Here is a 20116-nt window from a genome sequence, read left to right as displayed (position 1 = left end):
CTCAGCTCAAGTATCTCCTATAACAGGAACTGTTATTACTGTCTTAACTCTTTCTTCAACTACTCTTTCACAAAGATTTTGTTAGGAAGGTAGAAGACTCATATTTCAATCTACATGTCTAGCCCTCCTTTGTCCTAATTCTAATAGACCCTTACCCTGTCCCTCAGCCTCTAGCTTTGGCCACCTGTACTGGGGAATTGAATGGGATGAAGTAGGAAATATGAGAGTATCACTGGTTGAATTACAGAGCAGAATATAAGCTCCAAAAGCAGAGAACAGTGTATGCCCAAACAGTGATGGCAAACCTTTCAGAGAGGCAGCTGATCCCCGGGCACGTGTGGAGAGGGGGAGGAGAGCAGCCTGGCTCCACATCCCTCTGGCTTTCTAGTAATAAGCTCTGGCAAAAACTGTGCTGGGGGAACAGCAGGAATGCCCACAGAGAAGTCTCTGAGTGCCCCCTCTGGCATGCATGCCATAGATGCCATAGGTTCATCACCACTGATCTATGCAATACTTCAAAGTAGGTGCTTAGGTTTGTTCTGGACTGCCATATAACCCCCCTCCCCCGCCCCGAAATGCCCTGAAATAGATTCCCTATTAAGGGGACAAATCTGGAAGCAGACTGAAATTCAGCAGTCCAAACTGCAATACAAGAAATAACTTAGTGGCCAATGCAACTGCTAAGCCTCTCTGTGGCAAAACAGACCACCTAGGAATCCCAAGAGGAATATTCCCTGCTAAAGTCTAATTTTTTAAGGAATTCTGAATGAGGTGGCATAAGAATTCATCTGAAATGCTCCGATAAACATCTAAAGAAAGCATAAAATAGGTAACAAAAGGAATCTTCCTTTCTCAAAGGCTCTAGTATAATCATTATCTCTACATATTCTTTGAATTGAAACCTTACCTGTCATCTGATGTGTCTATACAACAAATAAGAGTAAACAAGTACATAAAACATAAAGTAACAACTATCTCACCTTAGTTAACTAACCAACTTTTAGGCTTTTTTAAAATTAGTTTTAAATATGCTTTTAAAACAAGGTATTATTATTACTTTATCAGGCGTATACTCTGTTGTACACATTTATTGTCAAGAGAGAATGAGCACTAACAAAATATAGTACTTTGCATCAAGTAGTTGTTTAAAAAATTTTAAATCAGAAATGATTTCATTGCTTTCTAAAGTAAAACTTCTATTAACCAAACATAAGTAACAAGAATACATAAATCTTCAATTGGTATTTTACCAACTCCTAATTCTACTTTTAGGAGAAAAATGTTTTAAAGTTCATGTCATACTAAAAATGTTAAAACAACATCTTACAAAGTGTATGTTGGAATCAATAAGTCAGTCTATTTTAGAATTCCTGCTATAAAGAAGATCTTCAACTAATGCCAGTCTTCAATTAAATTATAACCACTACTTCAAATTAGGAAGATCTGAGTTCAAATTTGATCTCAAACACTTAATAGATGTGTAACCCTGGGCAAATCAAAATCCACTAGAAAAGGGAATGGCAAACTGCTTCCAGTATGGTCCAGGTCCACAGGGTCATAAAGAATTGGGCACAATTAAATGGCATAAATAACAAAATGCATATTTAAGGGTGAGGTGAAATAGGAAGACAGCTGGATTTGGAATCAGATGACCCCAGTTTAAATCTCAGTTGTGCAATTTACTACCTTTGGGATAAGTCATCATCACCTCTGTTAAACTATTTCCTCATTTGTAAAATAAGAGACTGGATCATTTGATATATAAGAACCCCTATAGCACAAAATGGATAATTTGCTGTAAAGACCCATACACATATGTAAATATGTGTATTTTTTTATTTTAACTACAAGGAATTGCAACAAAAGAAATTTGTGTAATCTTCAATCAACCAAAACCCATTTTTCTTTGCCTCCTAGTAAAGTTTTACTAGGGAATACCACTTTTAGATGATTTTAAAAAGAAATCATATATAGTAAAAATTCAGATAATCCAGAATCCTCGGGGAATGATTGAGCTATAATCAGTATCAAAAGTAGTTTTCTAGCTGGCAGTGTAAAACCCCTTTAGATTCCAGTAATTTGTTTTTAGTTCTTTCATGGAAAGTTTTATAAAAAGTACTTTTTAACTAAGTATTAAGTACTTTTATCTTCTCCAACAAAAATATGCTAAATAGAAATTTACTTTTATAGGCCACCATTATAAACATCAACTACTGTACTGTGCTTTAGTGGTAAATGTACATGGATCATAGAATATTAGGTCTTAGCTAGTCTTTCTAATATTGCATATGGCAAAGGTCTTTTTTCTTCTATTCAAGCACACTATATTCCTAGCTATTCAATTTTCCCTAATGGTCACAGAGGCTAATTAGATACAGACAGAAAACTATCCCTAAATTCCAGAGCAGATCTATCTTTTCTTTAAATTTTGTTACAGAAAAGATTCTTTACCTTCTTGTGGTAAGGACCCCTTTGGAAGCATGGTAAAACCTATTGACTTTTCTTGAAATGTTTTTAAGTATATAAAATACACAGAACTACAAAGGAAACTAATTATATTAAAATAGATATCCAAGTATTTTTTTAACAAGTTAATAGGGGCCAGCTTAGTGCCTCAGTGAATAGAGCACCAGGCCCAGATATGAGAGGTCCTCAGTTCAAATCTAGCCTCAGCCACTACCTAGAGGTGTGACCCTGGGAAAATTACTTAATTCCTACTGCCTAGTCCTCTTCTGCCTTCAAACCAATACTTAGTATTGATTCTAAGACAGAAGAGGCAAGGGTTTAAAAAAAAAACACAATAAACTCCAGATCTCCTGTACAACAATATTGGTAGATGTTTGGTCCACCAGAATACATAGTTGCTCAACAGAACAAATAATGGATAATAATCCATCATTCTGCTGATAACTCTCTTCTTGGCAGAGGACTTACAAGATTTGTTGCCCCATTACAATTTCAATTACTATCACTACTCTCTCATCTTGCTACTTTTCTCATTTCTTAAGTTTCTTTTTTGCTCTCCTGTAAAAAAGGTTGCTTGTTTATAGTTCACCAGTCTCATTTCTGTATCCTGATTCAACCAGAATTCTTTAAGTATAATCTTTCAGATTTCTATTCAACTCTTTTTGGCTGGGTCCATTTGTTACTAAGTACTCGGGAATTATTTCTCTGCCCCAAGTAGTTTATTTATGCAGTTAATTCTTTTTTTTTTGTTTTGTTTTTCTTTAACATTTTAATTATTTTAATATACAGTTAATTCTAAGATCCAGAGTTATTCCTCAAAAGTAGCCTCTGGACAGCCTATGCTCTACTGTGTTACAACAAACATTGAAATGATTTGCAGAAAAGTTTTGGAAACATTATATAATGTGGTAACCCCATCGTGTTTGATATAAAACTATACCAATTGTTTCTGTGGACTTGTTAAGTACTCTTAAATGAATTTAAATGTAACTGATTATATGGAACATATCCAGCAGCAAAAAACTTGTGTGTTCCAAAGATACCACTGTAATGTCAAAGTTCTACATGAAGCCACTAGAACTCTGTGCAAAGCTCTCTGGAGGACCCCTGAATGAATATCCTACAGGGAAGAGAATGTGAACATTTGAAATATGTACCAATGGACTGGAGCATCCAAAAAATTAATATGAATGACAAGCTAGGATGATGAGGGGAATTAATTCCCTTTCTGGCTTCCAGACTTTGAAGATCATCTCTTTGACGCTATTTCAACCTCCAACTTTGCTCAGCTCCTGGGGCCTCTTTACCCTGGTACATTCAACTTTCTCTGTGATCGATTCAACCTGAATATCCCTCTCTGAAGCCAGCCCCAAATCTGGTTGCTAAAGTCTTCCAAAGCCTCCATCATTTTGTGGTGAGAATCCAGATCATCCTCCTTTCCCTTCTAGGCCCCTTTTCTGGCTTCCAGACTTCAAAAACTTGCCCTCCTCAAGAATCATCACTCTTCATCCCTCTTTTGACCCCTTTCTATGGGCTGTCTTCCTCCATTTTGAGTGTAAGCTCTTTGAGGGGGTGACTGTCTTTTTTCTTTTATTTGTATCTCCCATGCCTGGCACACTGAAACTATTTAATAAATGCTTCTCTCCTTCCTTCTTTTCTCCCACCTACTCTTTTTCCTTCTTCCCTCAAAAACTGTATAATGTGAAGATTAGTTGAAAGAACCAGAAAAGGTAAAACTTAAAAATGGGCACAATTCCCTTCAAATATCTTATAGCAGTTAAAGATAAAGTTACTCTTTTCTTCCTTCTTCCCTTCATCCTTCAAAAATAGTCTCATGGTTGAAGGAACTAGAGAAGGCAAAACTTAAACTGGACATAATAATAGCCTTCAAATACCTGGAGGCATTTTGAAGACATATTATATTTATCCCATGTGGCAAAAGAAGGCAGGTCTAGTAGACCAATGGGTCAAAGCTATAAGGAGACATTTTTCAATTCAATGAATGAAGGCCTCCTCCTCAACAACAAAAGCCATTGAAAAATATACCTCCTCTTGAAACTGTGCAGATACTGCATGACTACATATCAAAAACACAGATACCCATCTAGTTGGGACTGGATAAAGTGCTAAATATACATAAGCTGCTATTAAAGCTTAGAAAGTACAATATATACATACACATATGTAGTATCAAAGTGTATGTATGTATTTAAATCACATGTAATCTCACTTGAACCTAACCCTATGTTGCCCCTCCCAAATGGGAGTATATTCAGGGCAGTTCAACCAGGATGGTGTCAGGATTCAAAATCATGTTGTCAAAGAAAGTGATGCAGAACTATGGATGTTTGGCCAAGAAAAATAAAGGATTTCACCACAAAGAGCTGCCTCTTTGATTATTTAAAGTAGTTATTTCATGGAGAGAAAATTAGACTAATTCTCTATAGGTTATTAATCCATTTTTTTTTATCAGGGAAAGTGAAGCTAGGAAGGTTAAATGGCTTTTCTATCACTTCGAATAGGTGTTAGACGAAGGTTTTATATACAAGGCTCTCCTGATTCTAAATTCAACGCAGTCTCCACAGCTTTTGAAAACATCTGGCCTGGTTAAAATCATGACTAAGAAGTTGTGATGGTACAACTGATCCCACAATTTATAATAACAAATGGAAACACTGTCATTGGTTTATATAGTCAGAAATTAGGTCTTCATACTAAGTATAGAAATGTGAGGGATACAGGGCAGCTAGATGGATCCATGGATTGAGAGCCAAGTCTAGAGATGGGATATCCTGGGTTCAAATCTGTTCTCAGATATTTCCTAGCTGTGTGACCCTGGGCAAGTCACACAACTCCCAGTGCCTAGCCATTACTGCCTTTCTGCCTTGGAACCAATGTACAGTACTTATTCTAATATGGAAGGTAACAGTTTTTAAAAATGTGGGGGATACAAAGTAAAATCTCCATCTCTGCAATTTCATTCTGAGTGTCTTGCTCTGATGAATATCTCAAAGTCAGTGCAGACCACCCTATGGTGCTGGCCTTGATGCTCCACTTAATATCTACCTTAAAGTTAAAAGGTTACTGTGATGCTCAAATGAAATAAGGTAAAAAAAATTCTTTTCCAAATGTAAACCCATTATATAAATATTGGTGGTTGTTATTTGTTGATTTCTGTCTTGATAATGGGGCTCCTGGAGCTTTACACAAACTCAAGGAAAGGTATGATTAGCACATAATTTATTAAGACCTTCACCTCTTTCTGAATAATATATTTATATAAATGGAAATTAAGATTGTTTAGCTTCTTGAGCAATCATTCCATAATGGTAACTCATATTGAGTTCATGATTAATTAAAATCTTTGAATCTTTTCCACATAAGCTACTATTAAGTTATGTCATTTCCATGCTATACTTATCAAACTTTCTTGAAAGTACAAGACTTTACATTTATCACAATCAAATTCCATCTAGTTTCACTCTATGTTCTAGCCCATCAAGATATTTAAATCTTGATGCTATTGTTACTCAATGGATTAGTTATCACTCTGAACTTTACAATATCTACAAATATTAATACAGTATATATAAAACTTATACATCTAGAACTTCTTGATTTAAAAATTATTAAACAAGATATTGTTGAGGTCTGAGTCCTGTAGTCCTGGGCTACACTTCCCTTCAGGCTGAAAATCCAACACTTTATTCTAACAATCACCATTTTGTTCAACAAGCTATGGATCCACCAAACTATCAAGCCCATAATTGTTGTATACATTGCAAGCAACTCTGTGCCTTATTAAAATATAAGCTATATTTATAGCATTCCCTTGATCTACCATGCTAATAAAGCTCTCCTCCTGCCCCCAAGAAACCCCTACACAAAATCAAATGAGTGGTTTCCCTTGATTTAGGGAGTTTGTACTGACACATGGAATAATGGAAAGAGTTTTAGATTTAGTAAATGAATACAAGTTTGAATTCTGGATTTGCTACTTACTATCTGTGTGACTTTAAGCAAATCATTTAACACTTCTGGACCTCAGTTTTGTCATCTGTAAAATAAGGTGACTGAAATAATGACCACTAAGGTCTCTTCCAACTATAATTCTATGATCTTCCTTTTCTATGGAATAAACCATCTATTTAAAAATCCACTGGGGAATTTTGAGATTAACATCAGGCTCAAAAATTATGGTTTCCAGAATGCCCCTTTTCTGGTTTTAAAAAACTGATGTTGGGGGCAGCTGGGTGGCTCAGTGGATTGAGAGCCAGGCCCAGAGATGGGAGATCCTGGGTTCAAACCTGGCCTCAGACATTTCCTAGTTGTGTGACCCTGGGAAAGTCATTTGACCCCCCACTGCCTAACCCTTACCACTCTTCTGCCTTAGAACCAATCAATACACAGTATTGATTCTAAGACAGAAGATAAGGGTTTAAGAAAACTGAGGTCACATTTGTCTGCTTTCAAGCTTCCAGAATTTCCCTAGAATGTGCCTTACCAAGTACTAGATAGAGACATTCATTTAAAGTAGATAGGTTCTCCGTTACTGGTTTCTCTTCTATCTGGGATGAAAATACATGGCCCCTGACAGAGGAGAAAGACTATTAAAACTTTTTCAGGGCCCTTTCCATTTATAAGCTGAATTAGTTTATAAAATTAGCTATCACTTTAGATGTGAAGACTTGGCTTGAGGTACAAAAGGCATGAAGTAAGGTAGGTATCCTTAACAAATTAAGGGATCTTTTTCACTAGAAATCTTTAAGCAGAAACTGGATGAACACGTCAAGCCATCATACATGAGGATTCCTATTTGACCTCTGAATCCTTTCCCATTCAAGTGATTCTGTGATATAGGACAAGAAAACTTCAATGATGTGAAATGCTGGTAAAGTATGGAATTTTGTTCAAAATAAGCTATTCAGTGGATATTGAAGTAGGTAGCTCAAGGGTTATTAGATCAAAGGTGTCAAACTGGCACATCTTCCAAATTTTTAACAAAACAAATAAAAATATTTTAAGGCAATATTCAAGCTACAGAGATTATTTTCTATTTCAGTGTTGGATACAACTGGGTTAGAACACAGAGAGCAGATGCTTGGTGTTTGGAGAAGAGGTTAGTTCAGAGAAATATGTGTTGCCTAGTATTTAGTTGAGAGATAATCCTTGACCATATCTTTTAAATTACATATCCCCTTATTTACAGTATTACTCCTTAGTATCTACTCAAGAATCAGTGAGGTATAGTTATCTTATAGATATTACATCAATATATCAATGTTTCCTATGTGTAGCATGGACAATCCATTCGAATGGTTACCTGAGGTAAAAAAAAGCTAAGTGACTCACCTATCTGTGGCCCAAGCTCTTCATCAACCCAAATTCAGCACACTATCTATTATACCATATTGCCTCTTTCTACTTATCTATAAATATTAACTAAATAAAATATCAGAAAGTATAAGGAGAACCATATGCCTAATCCTGTCCCAATCTTAAAAAGACCTAACAGCCACATATGGCCTTTGTGTCCCATAACACACTGTAATTTTACCCTTAACTTGGCACATAGTGAGTGCTTTTAAAATGCTTCATTAAAGAGTAACAAAAAAGAAAGGAATCCTATCCTCATCTTAAAACTTAGAGAGATCCTTGGGAATTACTTCCTACCCTCTGATTTAGATGTCTTAATTCTTCTGATTAACTCTCAATTTCATTCTTCATTTCTGGCTAGTGGGATTTCTTTCTGTTAAAGTTTTCAAATTTGTTTCAATCAATTTAAAGTTGAAATGATTAAAACATCTAATAAAAAGTTGCATTTTTAAGTAGGTAGAATACCAATAGAGAAATGCAAATTCAAAATCAATGTATAAATAGTTCTAGCTGAGAACATAATAGCTTTGTCTCTACTGAACAGCATAATTACACACACATCAGAAAAGCTACAATTACCAAAAGATCCAAGTCTGAAAAGCCATAGTCACCCTATGAAGAACTTTTTAGTAAAAAAAAAAGTGTTACTCTTGCCTCTACCATTATTAAGGAAAAATCCCATGTTTCACAAAGTTTGAGCATTTCTCAAATAGCACAAAAAAACTACATTGGCAAAATTTAAAAGTTAACAAGAAGTCTGACTAAACAAAGCAAGATATAGTTGTTATAAATTCAAACCAAGCTACAATACAAAATAGTTATAAAATAACTATTTGGAGACTTAAGGTAGTCATTTTAATTTTTAAAACATCTTTTATGACTATTAAATTGTTAAAATGCCCAAATTTTCTGGCAGTTGTCACTTCAAAGCTATATTGCTTTGCAGACACAAAAAATTAACATTCAGTTTTCATGGGTTGGTAAGTAATCTCATTCATTTTATCAAAGGCACTGACTACAGAATCCCTAATTATAGCACTATGCCATTTGTTTTTGTTTAATTGCATCTGACTCTTCTTGACCCCTTGGTCTTCTTGGCAAAGATAATGGAGTGATTTGTCATTTCCTTTTCCAGCTCATTTTGCAAATGAGGAACTGAAGCAAAGAAGTTTAAGTGACTTGCCCAGGGTCACATAGCTGGTATCTCAAGTCAAATTTGAATTCAGGACTTCCTTACTTCAGGTCCAGCACTCTTGAGCCATGTAGCTGTTACTCCTTATTGACAGGAAGAGATATTGTTATGGACTGACACTTAGTTACCCTCCTCAGTTTTGCCTATAACTTTGTAATTAAACATATAAAGTAAAATCCTAGCCAAGCTAGAATTCCACTCTAAAAGAATATTACAAACCTCAGAAAACTAATATCAAAATTCCTACCTTTACCACAACAATGTTCAGAACCAATTCTATTGGATATGAAGAATAAGAGGTAGTATTATTAAGAATTTTAGTGGCGTGGTTTGTTGTTGTTGTTGTTTTTACCAAAATCTATTATACACCTCTATTTTTTTTTTGGTCTATTGTCTATTTGTATGAAAAAAATTAGAAGCAATCCAAATTTATTCTGTACTTTTGAGAAACAAATTCAGATTGAATGGAAAATTCTGGTTTTACCCATATGCCCTTTGGGGTAAAAGCCAAGGATTTAAGGGAAGGTGAATTCTGAATTCTTTGAAGTTTCAAAATATAAACTATGTAACCACTATAATCCCACATGGGAAACATCCACAGTAAAAGGTCAATCTATTCTCCCAACTGTAGAAATCATTTGCAAAAAAAGTCAGAAGTCATGATTGACATACTTGACACAGTCCTTAACTAAAGAGCACATTAAATTAAAAATATTTCGGGAGCCACTTGAATATCATGGATTGAAGAAGGAAAAGAATAACCACAAATTATTGATAAAAAGGGAAAAGCATTTTCCTTTTAAAAATATTTTATTTTCCCATGTAAAAGCAATTTTTAACAATAAATTCTCCCCCTTCTTCCCTACCCTGCCCCCTCTCTGAGTAAGGAATATGATAAACTTTACATGTGCAATCATGTAAAACACTGGAAAAAAGTATTTTTCAAGGAACCATTGAGAAACTGAATTTTACTTAAGTTTATTCTCACTAGCAGAAATAATCAACTGTTAGAAAACATCAATCTACAAATGTCAATATTTAGACAAAACTGGCAATCTAAACTTATTTTCAGAGCAATCAAGAATGGAGCAACACCTCCAAAGCTACAGATGCTGTAATGTCAAGTCACAACTAGTCCAAACAATTCCATTTCCACCTAGTCAATTTAAGCTTTTTTCATATAATGACATTATACACCCGAAGTTACTGAAATAGCAGAAATGGCACAGATTTGCAAGAAGCTGGTATAATTACATGAAAACGGAGAACATTCACTTTTGCTTTAAAAAATACTTTATTTCATCAACAACCAGGAAAGAGATTGCGTTTAATGTACAAGAGGAATATTTTTAAAGCTAGTAATTTTAGATTCTTTCCAAATGTGGTTGCTTCAAAGATCAATCAAGTGGATGGTATTATAATTTATCAATTTAAATTCTTTAAGTCAATAGAGTACTTGTTATATCAATTCTTTCATAACGTATATCTTGAGTTTAAGCAATTGTCATCGACTTTTATTTTTAATAATTTGTACTTATTTTGATAGAAAAAATAGAAATAAGCTAAAGCTAACAGTGAGATGACATCTGGCCCTGCAGTGAAACAGTTAACATTCAACTGCGCTGATCTGCACTTCTGATCCATTACATTTCTCACAAGCTGCGCTACAATGAGCTGAGCAAGTATCAACTGTAATATGATCCCAGAGTTTATGGAAAAAATAACTGCACATACCAAGCATGCACATTTAATAAAATCTTTTTTTAATAGAAACGTAACCGATAAACACAATTTAAGACATATTTCACTTTTGGTTTAACTTTAAATCTGCAATCCCTTTGCTTCCCTCACCCCCTCAAATAAAACTAAGACAAAAAAAAAGCCAGCAGCCCTACTGCAGGGAAAAGAGGCTTGAAAAACAACTTTGATTGGCACTTGGCCTGACCCACAGAGGAAGAAAAACAGTTTTTGGACAAAGAGCGCAAATATTTGAGCTTGCTTACTTACATGGTTGTTTTTTTTTTTTAATATTTACAAGAACAATCCCAGTGCAAAATGCATTTAGAGAAATTGACTAAAAACGGTCCAGCATTCCTCCTATTTGGTTCTTTGGTCCCAATGCATTTGCACAGCTCAGCAATTTTAATTCATTTACACTGGACAAACAGAAGCATCTCAACTAATGTTTCTATTTAATCAAATGTAGAAATTGGTTGGGAAGAATTCTAAACTGATTATAATATTACCCAGTGGGATGTTTAAATGCTGAAGTCTGATTAAAAGTCTTTTCATTCCAAAAGAGCACTCCCCCCCCCCCCAAGGGTTTTTTTCTTTCCTTTTTTCTTTCAAGTAGAAAATAGATTAAGCCAGATATACTTAGCAAAAACACTGGAACAAACTTTTATCAATCACTCGGAAAGGTACAGACTGATAATCCAGTAAGATCAAGAAAATAGTTTTGAAGAAGTGGGGTTCGATAAACTGGGGGAGGGCAGACATCCCTACCTCAGCCTCCTGAGGGATACTTAAGAACTGAAATATTAATTAGAATTTTTCCATGGGCATAAAGTTCGAGTTCCTTTTTTTCTGGTATTTCAGTCACAGGCATAGATGCACACAAGGAAAGGACTGGAAAAGGGGGTTTGGGGTTGCTGGTGGGGTGGGGGAAGTAAGAGATGGATGGTGGCAGTGTGCAAAAAGATGGAATCAACCTACATCGAAGAGCTCACCGGGTTCTTTAGGAAAAACAGAGATTTTATACAGACTGATAATGCATATCAATAAAAAAAAATTGCAGAAGAAGGTGGATTAAGTTGCAGAGGGCAACTGAAAACAGGTTCCTCATTTCATCTTTCTTACCACCACACGCCCGCCCCCCCCCCCCCCAAGGAATGGAGACAGCAAGAAAGCACAATCAGGCACCCAAATACATATACACACTGGGCAAATAAAAAAGTCCCCCCTTTCACCCAGCTCCCTAAGAAGTCTCTGGAGCATCAGATGGGCGCCCCCGAAGCCTAGGAACTCTATAAGCCCTGATCCCTCCAACAATGTTATAAGGCGGCCTTTCCCCGAGGGAGCGGGGAACGATGTCGGGGGTACGGGGGTCCCGTACCTTCCGCAGCACTTTCCGGCAGTTGGTGCAGAGCAGGTAGTCGGCGGTGGCGGTGGCAGGGGTGCTGCTGCTGCCCCGGTTCATCCTGGCCGAGGGGCGCCGTGAGGGGAGAGGGCGAGGGCCGAGACCGGGATATCGAGGGGCGCGAAGGGGAAGTGCCCCGTGAAGTGGACCGTCACTACCTCGGCAGGACCCGTCGCACACAGCCCACCCCCCAGTCTCCGACTCCTACTCCCCTGGTGGGGAGGGGGTGTGTGAGAAGGGGCAGGATGGTGAGGGTCAGCAAGGGACTGGAGGACTGGAGCACGGGACCTGGAGCATGGAAGTGAGGCAGCGGCTGCAGCCGGGGACCGAAGAGAAGGAGACGACAGCGGCAGCAGCAGCGGCAGCAACGACGGACAACTACGGCGGCGGCGGCGGCTAATGCTTCTCACCGGCCCGTGGTTCCACCCGCCCCCATCCTCCTCTAGCCCCCCGCCCCCTCCCCCCTACCAGGCTAAAGACGAACCGCCGCCGCCGCCGCCGCCGCCGCCGCCGCCGCTGCTGCCGTCGCTGCTGCTGCTGCTGCCGCCGCCGCCACAGCCGCCGCAGCAACTCCGATCGGCCCCGCCCCCTTTCTCCCCACCACCTTCGCCACCTCCACTCTCTCCCGGAACCGCCCCCTTCGTCCAATCCGAGGGCCTCGGCCACGCCCCCTAGGCTCTAGTCCGCAGCCAATGACCGCCGCCCTGACTCAGGGAAGCACGGGCCAATCGCCGAGGCCGAAGTCGCCTTGAATCTCCGGGCAAGTTGAGTTTATCTCTGAGGCCAGAGCTGTAGGGAGATGGCGGGTTAGTGGAAGGCAATGAGCGCAGCGTGCGCTTCTCAGCCAATAGGAGAGGAAGGGTGTCATGTATGCAAATTAGTATCCAGGTAGCCCTGCCCTCTTCTTCGCGGCTAGCTCCGCCCCCTTTTCTCTGCCCCTGCAGACAAGGAGAGTGAGATAAATAGCTGGAGGCAAGAGAACCGGAGCGGGTTGGAGATTGAGCTAAATGTTTTCTGTGCTCTCGGTGGGGGGCGGGGTTAAGCCTTCGTTGCCAACGGTTCAGTGGTTAGGGTTTGACCTAGCTGAGTCGAGAAAAAGCAAAGCCTTATAAGAAGACTTTGCAACCTCATAACACCTTGTATCTGAGAATCCCAAAGAACTTTATACATCATTTATCACTAACCTTGTTTTACGAAGGACCGAATGAGGTACTGAGTGAAAGGGGATCATTTTAAGGGAACAGTCTCAAAGCAAAAGCCGACACCTAGTTTAGCGGCTGCTTCTTGGCTCTTAGAGCATTCATTCTTCCATTCTCATCAATGTGATAGAAGAGTGCATTTATTTGGGAGACTCGCAGGGGCCATAGAGACACATCTCTATTCTTTCCAGAACTCTTCTTTGAGACAAGTTCATCATCGCTAGCATGCAGAGACCAGAGCTCGGTCTAGGAAGATGCTTTCTAAATCTGTAGAGCCTTTTACAACTGTTGGGTTGTTAATGCTTTCTTCCCCAGGGCTTTTAACAAATGGTGAGTCAGGGATTTTCGCGTCCATGCTAATGCGAAGAAGAGACACTATATAATTAGAAGGACGAGTCTGGTGGAAAGTGGTCTAAGTTCAGGATGGGTGGAACTGGGTCTCTAGTGTTGCCAGCAAACCCCCACGCCCCGGTTCGACTGGGTGGGTATAATACTCTTACAATCCGTGACCTGAGAAATTTGAAATCCAGTGAGAACAAAGACAGTTATGAACTGACGCGAATGAACTCCTCCACACGAGTGTAAGATCTGGAGATGACTTTGAAACCTATGGCTCCGGGGTTCTGGAGAGCTCTCCCTTTATCTGAATCCTAGCTACCTGCCCTTCTAGGCTGTGAGCATATATGGCAGCATTTTATGACATCACCTGTTTTCTGCCTCTAGGACAGGAACAGTGTTCTCAGCTTCTTCCGCTTTAAAGGTCTCTAGCATATCTAGAATTGGAGAGATACTGCAGTTGACAGAATCCTAGGGGTGATTTAAATCTACTGTTTCTGTTTGCTTGCATTTTTAATGGAGCTACACCAATTGATTTCCCCAGCTTAGGGTTTTGTTGTGATGCAAAATCTGAAAGCTACACTTGGAGGAGCTAGCAAGTTTGCATATCAAAGCTGTTATACAAAATTTTGTGGTTAAAACCTTCCTTTTCTCTCTTTCCTAGCACCTGCCTCCACTAAGTCCCTTTGTGAAAGCTTTACATATTTAGGCAGCTCTATACATTGGACAAAGGGAATGGAAAAGGCTTTTTAAATTATTTTTTTATTATTTTCAATTTCATCAAATGGATAATAGAGTTTGTCTCATCTGGTTTGGTTGACTGGCTTAATGAGCTTAACCGGATAACTACTACATGCCACATCATTTGGAACTGTGAAGACATAACCTGTAATGGGATTTGGAAAAGAGAAAAATATATTCAACTAGATCAAAGTGTAAAAGCAAGGAAATTTTATAAAGAAAAACACAACATAAGTCCTTCAGTGCAGAGAAACACGGGACACAATGAGAAAGTCAGGGAGGCAATGTTCCTAGGAACTGGAGCACATATGTTTCCTCCTTTAGTTCTAAATTTCTTGGGCTGTATCCTGGCTGGCTCCTCCTAATGCAGTTTTTGTGTGAATTAGTTTTTTAGAGGAAAAGAACTCTGAAGATTAAGTGAATTTGGTCCATAGGATTGAATATCCTCAAATGTTATTTTAACTTTTCAGTTGTGTTTACTATTATACTGGAGTCTCCTTCTGTGGCTGTTTTTGGCTTTATAGGTGAAACTATTTTCTTAATGAGGTCCTTTAGGTAGTTCAGTAACTAAATTCCCCTGGAGTGAGTCCAAAATTATCTAGCTTAACACTGAATTTCACTCTAGCAAATAGTATTATAGCAGTACTTTTAGTATTTTAGTGAGTATACAGCCTTCCCCCAATCTTCTCCCCTTGTACCCACACACAGTGGACTAACCAAAGACCTAAGATTTAGATGCTCTACTCTCGTTCAGAGAGAGAGAGAGAGGGAGAGGGAGAGGAGGAGAGAGAGAGAGAGAGAGAGAGAGAGAGAGAGAGAGAGAGAGAGAGAGAGAGAGAGAGAGAGAGAGAGAGATTGGACTGACTCAAGAGCCCTTGGAAGCATTCTTTTATTATTATTTTTAATATTTCATTTTTCCTCAGTGTAAGAATTTTAAAATATTCTTTACATTTTTTTAAATTCCAAATTCTTTCACTCTCCTCCCCCTGAGTCAGTAAGCACTCAATTATAGATTTTACATGTGCAATCATGTAAACATTTTCGAATCATTACAAGTATAAACCTAGGACAAACTTGGATTACCCCCAAGGTTCAAAGCTTCTGTTTAGGGGAGGGGAAAGGATGGGAAATATTGTTTTATCCTTCAGTTTAGCATCATGAAATGGTAGAGCTTTGAAAGAATCTTAAAGACCATGAGTGTGGTTTAATGGAAAGAGAACTGACATCAGAGACAGAGACATGGGTTTGAATCCCAGTCCTACCACTTGATACCTTGACCTATGACTTTGGTCAAAACATTTGTCCACTCTAGGACTTATTTTCCTTATCTGTAAGGTGAGGAGGTTAGAATGGACTATATGACTTCTAAAATCCCTTCTATCTCTAAATCTATGACCATAGTCCAATCTCTTCATTTTACATGTGAAGGTTCAGAAAAGTTTAATGACTTGACCAAGATTATACAACTAGTGTCAGAGCCTGAACTAAAACCCAGGTCTCCTGACTCCCAATCCAATATTCCTTTCCTTGCGTCACATTAACTGTATCTCATAGTTTCACCAAGAGTTTATTTGCCCATTTTTTACATACTCCAAATGAGGCTACTTGATCAGGCAAAGGATATTCCCTTTGCAAAGCCTAGATAAAAGTAAACTTTATTTTATTGAAATTGGAACTGTGCTTCCTGCCCACCCCAACCCTAAATCTGGGACATATGGTCACCATACCCATGGTTTACTTAGACTAAGCCATGCTCCATGTCTAGCAAACCAACATATGCTTTAAAAACAAACAAACAAACAATAAACAGTTACAACCCCAGGGATCAGTGTGTCTTTGTTGCTAGGGCTTTGGTATTATTAAAGCCCTGTGTTGTGTCTATATTTAGAATCAGTGAGTTGCCCAAGAACACATAGCCAGTTACCAGCAAAGTACTAGAACTCAGGTCTCCTGACTTCCGAGTCCAGTGCCCTTTGCATTGTACCACATTTATTCCCTTTGAAGTAATGTGAATGTTTGTGCCAGAATTCTCTCTCTCTCTGCATATGGAAATTTCAATGTACAGAACACACTTCCTTGTACTTTCTTGTACTTTCTTGTACACCTGTTAGGATTGGTAAAACCAGACAGGAATCTTCATTAATGATGACTAAACATATAGAGTTCTTTGTATTTTTTAAACATGCTAATGTAAAAGTCCATTGTGAAGGTTGGCAGGTTTTGAAAATTCCTCATCATGCTGCTGATGACCAAAAAGTGTCTAATTTCAGGGAGCAGCCAAATTCTGCTTCATCTGCAGTCATCTGGTATGTGTTCAAGGTTTTAGCTATTGGCTGTGGAAATCATTCCAAATGCTATTCTTTCCTATTCATTCCTATCTATGCGTCTTCTTACCCCCACCAGCTTTTAGACTTCAGAGAGATATAAAGACAACTCTCTCTGTCGACTTTTATCCAGTTTATATATACAGAAGGCACTGCTTTAATGCTTGAATGAATAAATGAAGCCAAGACCTTTGTTACTCCTTCCTAAGAAAATTAAAGCATTGAGACTATAAGCAATCAGTTTTAATATTTAGGATCATTGATTTAAAAGGAGAGAAGTGATTTAGAGGAAGATGGAAACTTAAACATTATTTTGTCCAACCTCTTCATTTAATAGATGAAGAAATTAAAATCTAGGGAAATTATGTGACTAGCCCAAGATCACAAACCTAGTATGTACCAGATCTGGAGTTCTGACCCAGGGCCTTGAATTCCAGTAGTCATTCTGCTAAAATCAACCATTCTGATAAAAATTTTTGGTTTAAAAAAAATTGAGTTCATTAGATAAAACAAAGTTTCATATTATTGTGCATTTCAGTTATCTATGACACATATATGCCAAAGTTCATAAAGGCCCTTATTCATAGTTAATATTCCACTAAATTTGTTGCAGCCCTTGGAGAAGACTCCTTAGTTAAAGCCAAGAGATATCTATCTAGTCATGCTGGAAAACCAAAATACATGAAGATTATAGCATGAAGATGGATGGACAGCACATTGAGCTAGTCTACTTATAACTATACTTAAATTTATATAAGTACATGGCAGTTGGGTTCAGAATTAAGATATTGGATTAGATGTATTCGGGGAAAGCACATAGTACTTCCAATGACCCTAACTTGCTTGTTGTTGTAAAAGCTATATATTTAACACTGTTATTCTATCTACTGATGCTACATGGCTAAAAATCTTTGAAAAGTCAGATCTCAGAAGAATCATAAATACATGTAAGCCCAAGGTCAATGGAAGATGCATAGAGGCTTGCAGCATAGGGCATGAGCCAAAAGCCATTGTACAATGCTAATCAAAAGGCGCTTGAATCTAGAGGACTTGGATCTGATTCCCAGCTATCACCCTATGTAAAATAGGGAAAGGGATAAGTCCGTCTAGTATCTGGAGCTAAGGATAAGCAATTGATTTGTCTCTTTATTGTATCTCCATATGATATTAAAAGAAGCAGAGTGGGCCCTGGCGCAGTAGATGAATCCTCCTTCTGGGAATAAATAGAAAGGCATGGCGAACAATAGCAAGTGATTAGAAGGGTTCTGTTATGAACTAGTTATGAGCTCATGGATTTGTTTGGTAGAATCTAAGCTCCCGAGGAATGGTCTGTTTTCCTTTTTGTCTTTTTGGCCTCAGGACAGTGCCTGGCATATAGTAGGCATTTAATTAAATGCTTGGAGAACTGAATTGAGTCTAAATATCTGATAGGCTTACCTAGTAAATCAGTAAGAAATACTTCTGAAATTTTATTTACCTTGACAAGTGCAAAGCAAAAAGCATATAGTACTTAAAAGAAGTGCCACATAGAAAATATACTAAGCTTTTACTTTTACTTGCATTGACTGTAGGTCATTTTAAAAAATAGGAGTCAGCTAAAAGAGAATATAGTTTTATAAGCATTATTGAATAGAACAAGACATTTTAAAAAATCATGCATTTCTTCCTATGTGGAATACCCTATCTTCTCTTCTCTGCCTATCAAAATCTTGCCCATCCTTTAAGATCAACCTCCTTACAAAGACCTCCCAGACCACAAGTGCCTACAATGATTCCTTCTCCCTCTGAATTTAAATGTGAGTCATATGGGAGCTAACAATAGACCTCTTTGTAACATTTCTTATATCATATTGAACTCCTATTCTATTATTGAACTTTTCACATTGTTTTATCTTCTCATCTAGATTCTTTTTGAAAGCAAGAATGATTGGCATAATAGCAAGAAGAAAATACTGGTAGTTTAGTTCCAGCTCTGAACCTTACTATTTGTGTGATCTTAGGCCATGTTTTTTTTCTCTCTGGACCTCTTGTTTCTTCACCTATTTACCTATCACCCTATATTAGATGATCCCAAAGATTTAAACATTTCATTTTAATAAACATTTTAAAGTACCAAGAATCTTTCCTTTCCTTCAAGACAGTTCAATGTCCACCTTCTCAATGAATTTTTTTCCTGTTCCTCTTTCCTACTATTAATACCCTCTCCCCTCCAATCAACCCATATCTATTTTATATATACCTTTATCTGTTGTTGTAATGGTGGTTTGCCCTTCATTTTTTGAAGACCATTGACATTATGGAGCAATGTCCTGACTTGTGTATGAATTGGATTTAAGTAAGGTAGTTGCCCAAAGCTACCAGTAGTCTCACTCTCTCTACCAGACTCATTAAAGTCCAGTGGCAGGACAAAAGTCAAGATGTTTGGTGGTAGCCCAGGATGCAGTGAATGACTTTGATTCAATGAACAGGCATTTATTAAGCACCTACTATATACTCTTGGCACTGGAGATTCAAGTACAGAAAAAGGAGGGTCTAGAATAGAAACTTGGAGACTAACCATAATTAATAAGTATACTATGGAGGATGATGAAGTGGCCTTCATATAGGTTGGAGCAAAACTAGAAGAGGTCAGTTTAATGAAAACTCAGAGGAAATGAGGAGAGAATATGGATCACTAAATGTTAGGAAACAATTACTAAAAATTGGATCAGCCTGGAAAAAATTTTATAAAAAGGAAGCTCAAAGGGGACGAATATCCAGAAGGAGAGGATGGTCAACAGTGTCAAATATAACAGATAAATCAAGAAGGACTAGAACTGAGAAAAGAGCATCAGATTTGGCTAATAAAAGATTACTGGTAATTTTGGAAGGAGAAGTTCAGTTAAATGTTGAGAATAAAAACCAGATTAAAACTGAGGTTGAGTAGTGAGTGAGAGAAGAGGAAATGAAACTTTATCAAGGAGGAGGGATATATATTGATAACTTAAGGTGATGGCTTTATTCTTCCTAACTCTTGACCTTAGAATGGACCACCAATATCCACTTAGGTTCTCCCTTAAATTCCCATGCTTTGCAATTCCTCTTCACTTTTCAATTTCAATCCAACAGTTATCCATTTCATGTCTACATCTAAAGATGAGAGACATGTGCATATTTGAAGGCAAGAGGAAGAAATCACTAGATAAGAAAAAGTTGAAGATTTGAAAGGAGGATGATTGAAGTTTCATCCTCTTGGAGAAGACAAAAAGGGAAGGTATAAAGTACAAATAAAAAGGGATTGGCCTTGATGGAGAGAAAAGTCATACCTTTGTTAAAGACTGGGGGAAAGAAGGAGACAATGGAG

The 20116-nt window shown here is 37.9% G+C and overlaps 1 protein-coding gene across 1 annotated transcript in view; it reads right to left on the bottom strand.

Annotated features, from left to right (window-relative positions):
- SESN3 (sestrin 3) overlaps positions 1-12758 on the bottom strand; it is a 90331-nt gene extending 77573 nt beyond the window's left edge. Inside the window, exon 1 of the mRNA XM_007494989.2 lies at positions 12150-12758. Within this exon, the coding sequence (XP_007495051.2) occupies positions 12150-12233 (84 nt within the window). The 5' untranslated portion in view covers positions 12234-12758. The remainder of the gene's footprint in view (positions 1-12149) is intronic.
- Between the last annotated feature and the right edge of the window lie 7358 nt (positions 12759-20116).

The sequence above is a fragment of the Monodelphis domestica genome, chromosome 4, assembly GCF_027887165.1.
Source record: "Monodelphis domestica isolate mMonDom1 chromosome 4, mMonDom1.pri, whole genome shotgun sequence".
Lineage (NCBI taxonomy): Eukaryota > Metazoa > Chordata > Mammalia > Didelphimorphia > Didelphidae > Monodelphis > Monodelphis domestica.
This window is presented reverse-complemented; position numbering and strand designations above follow the sequence as displayed.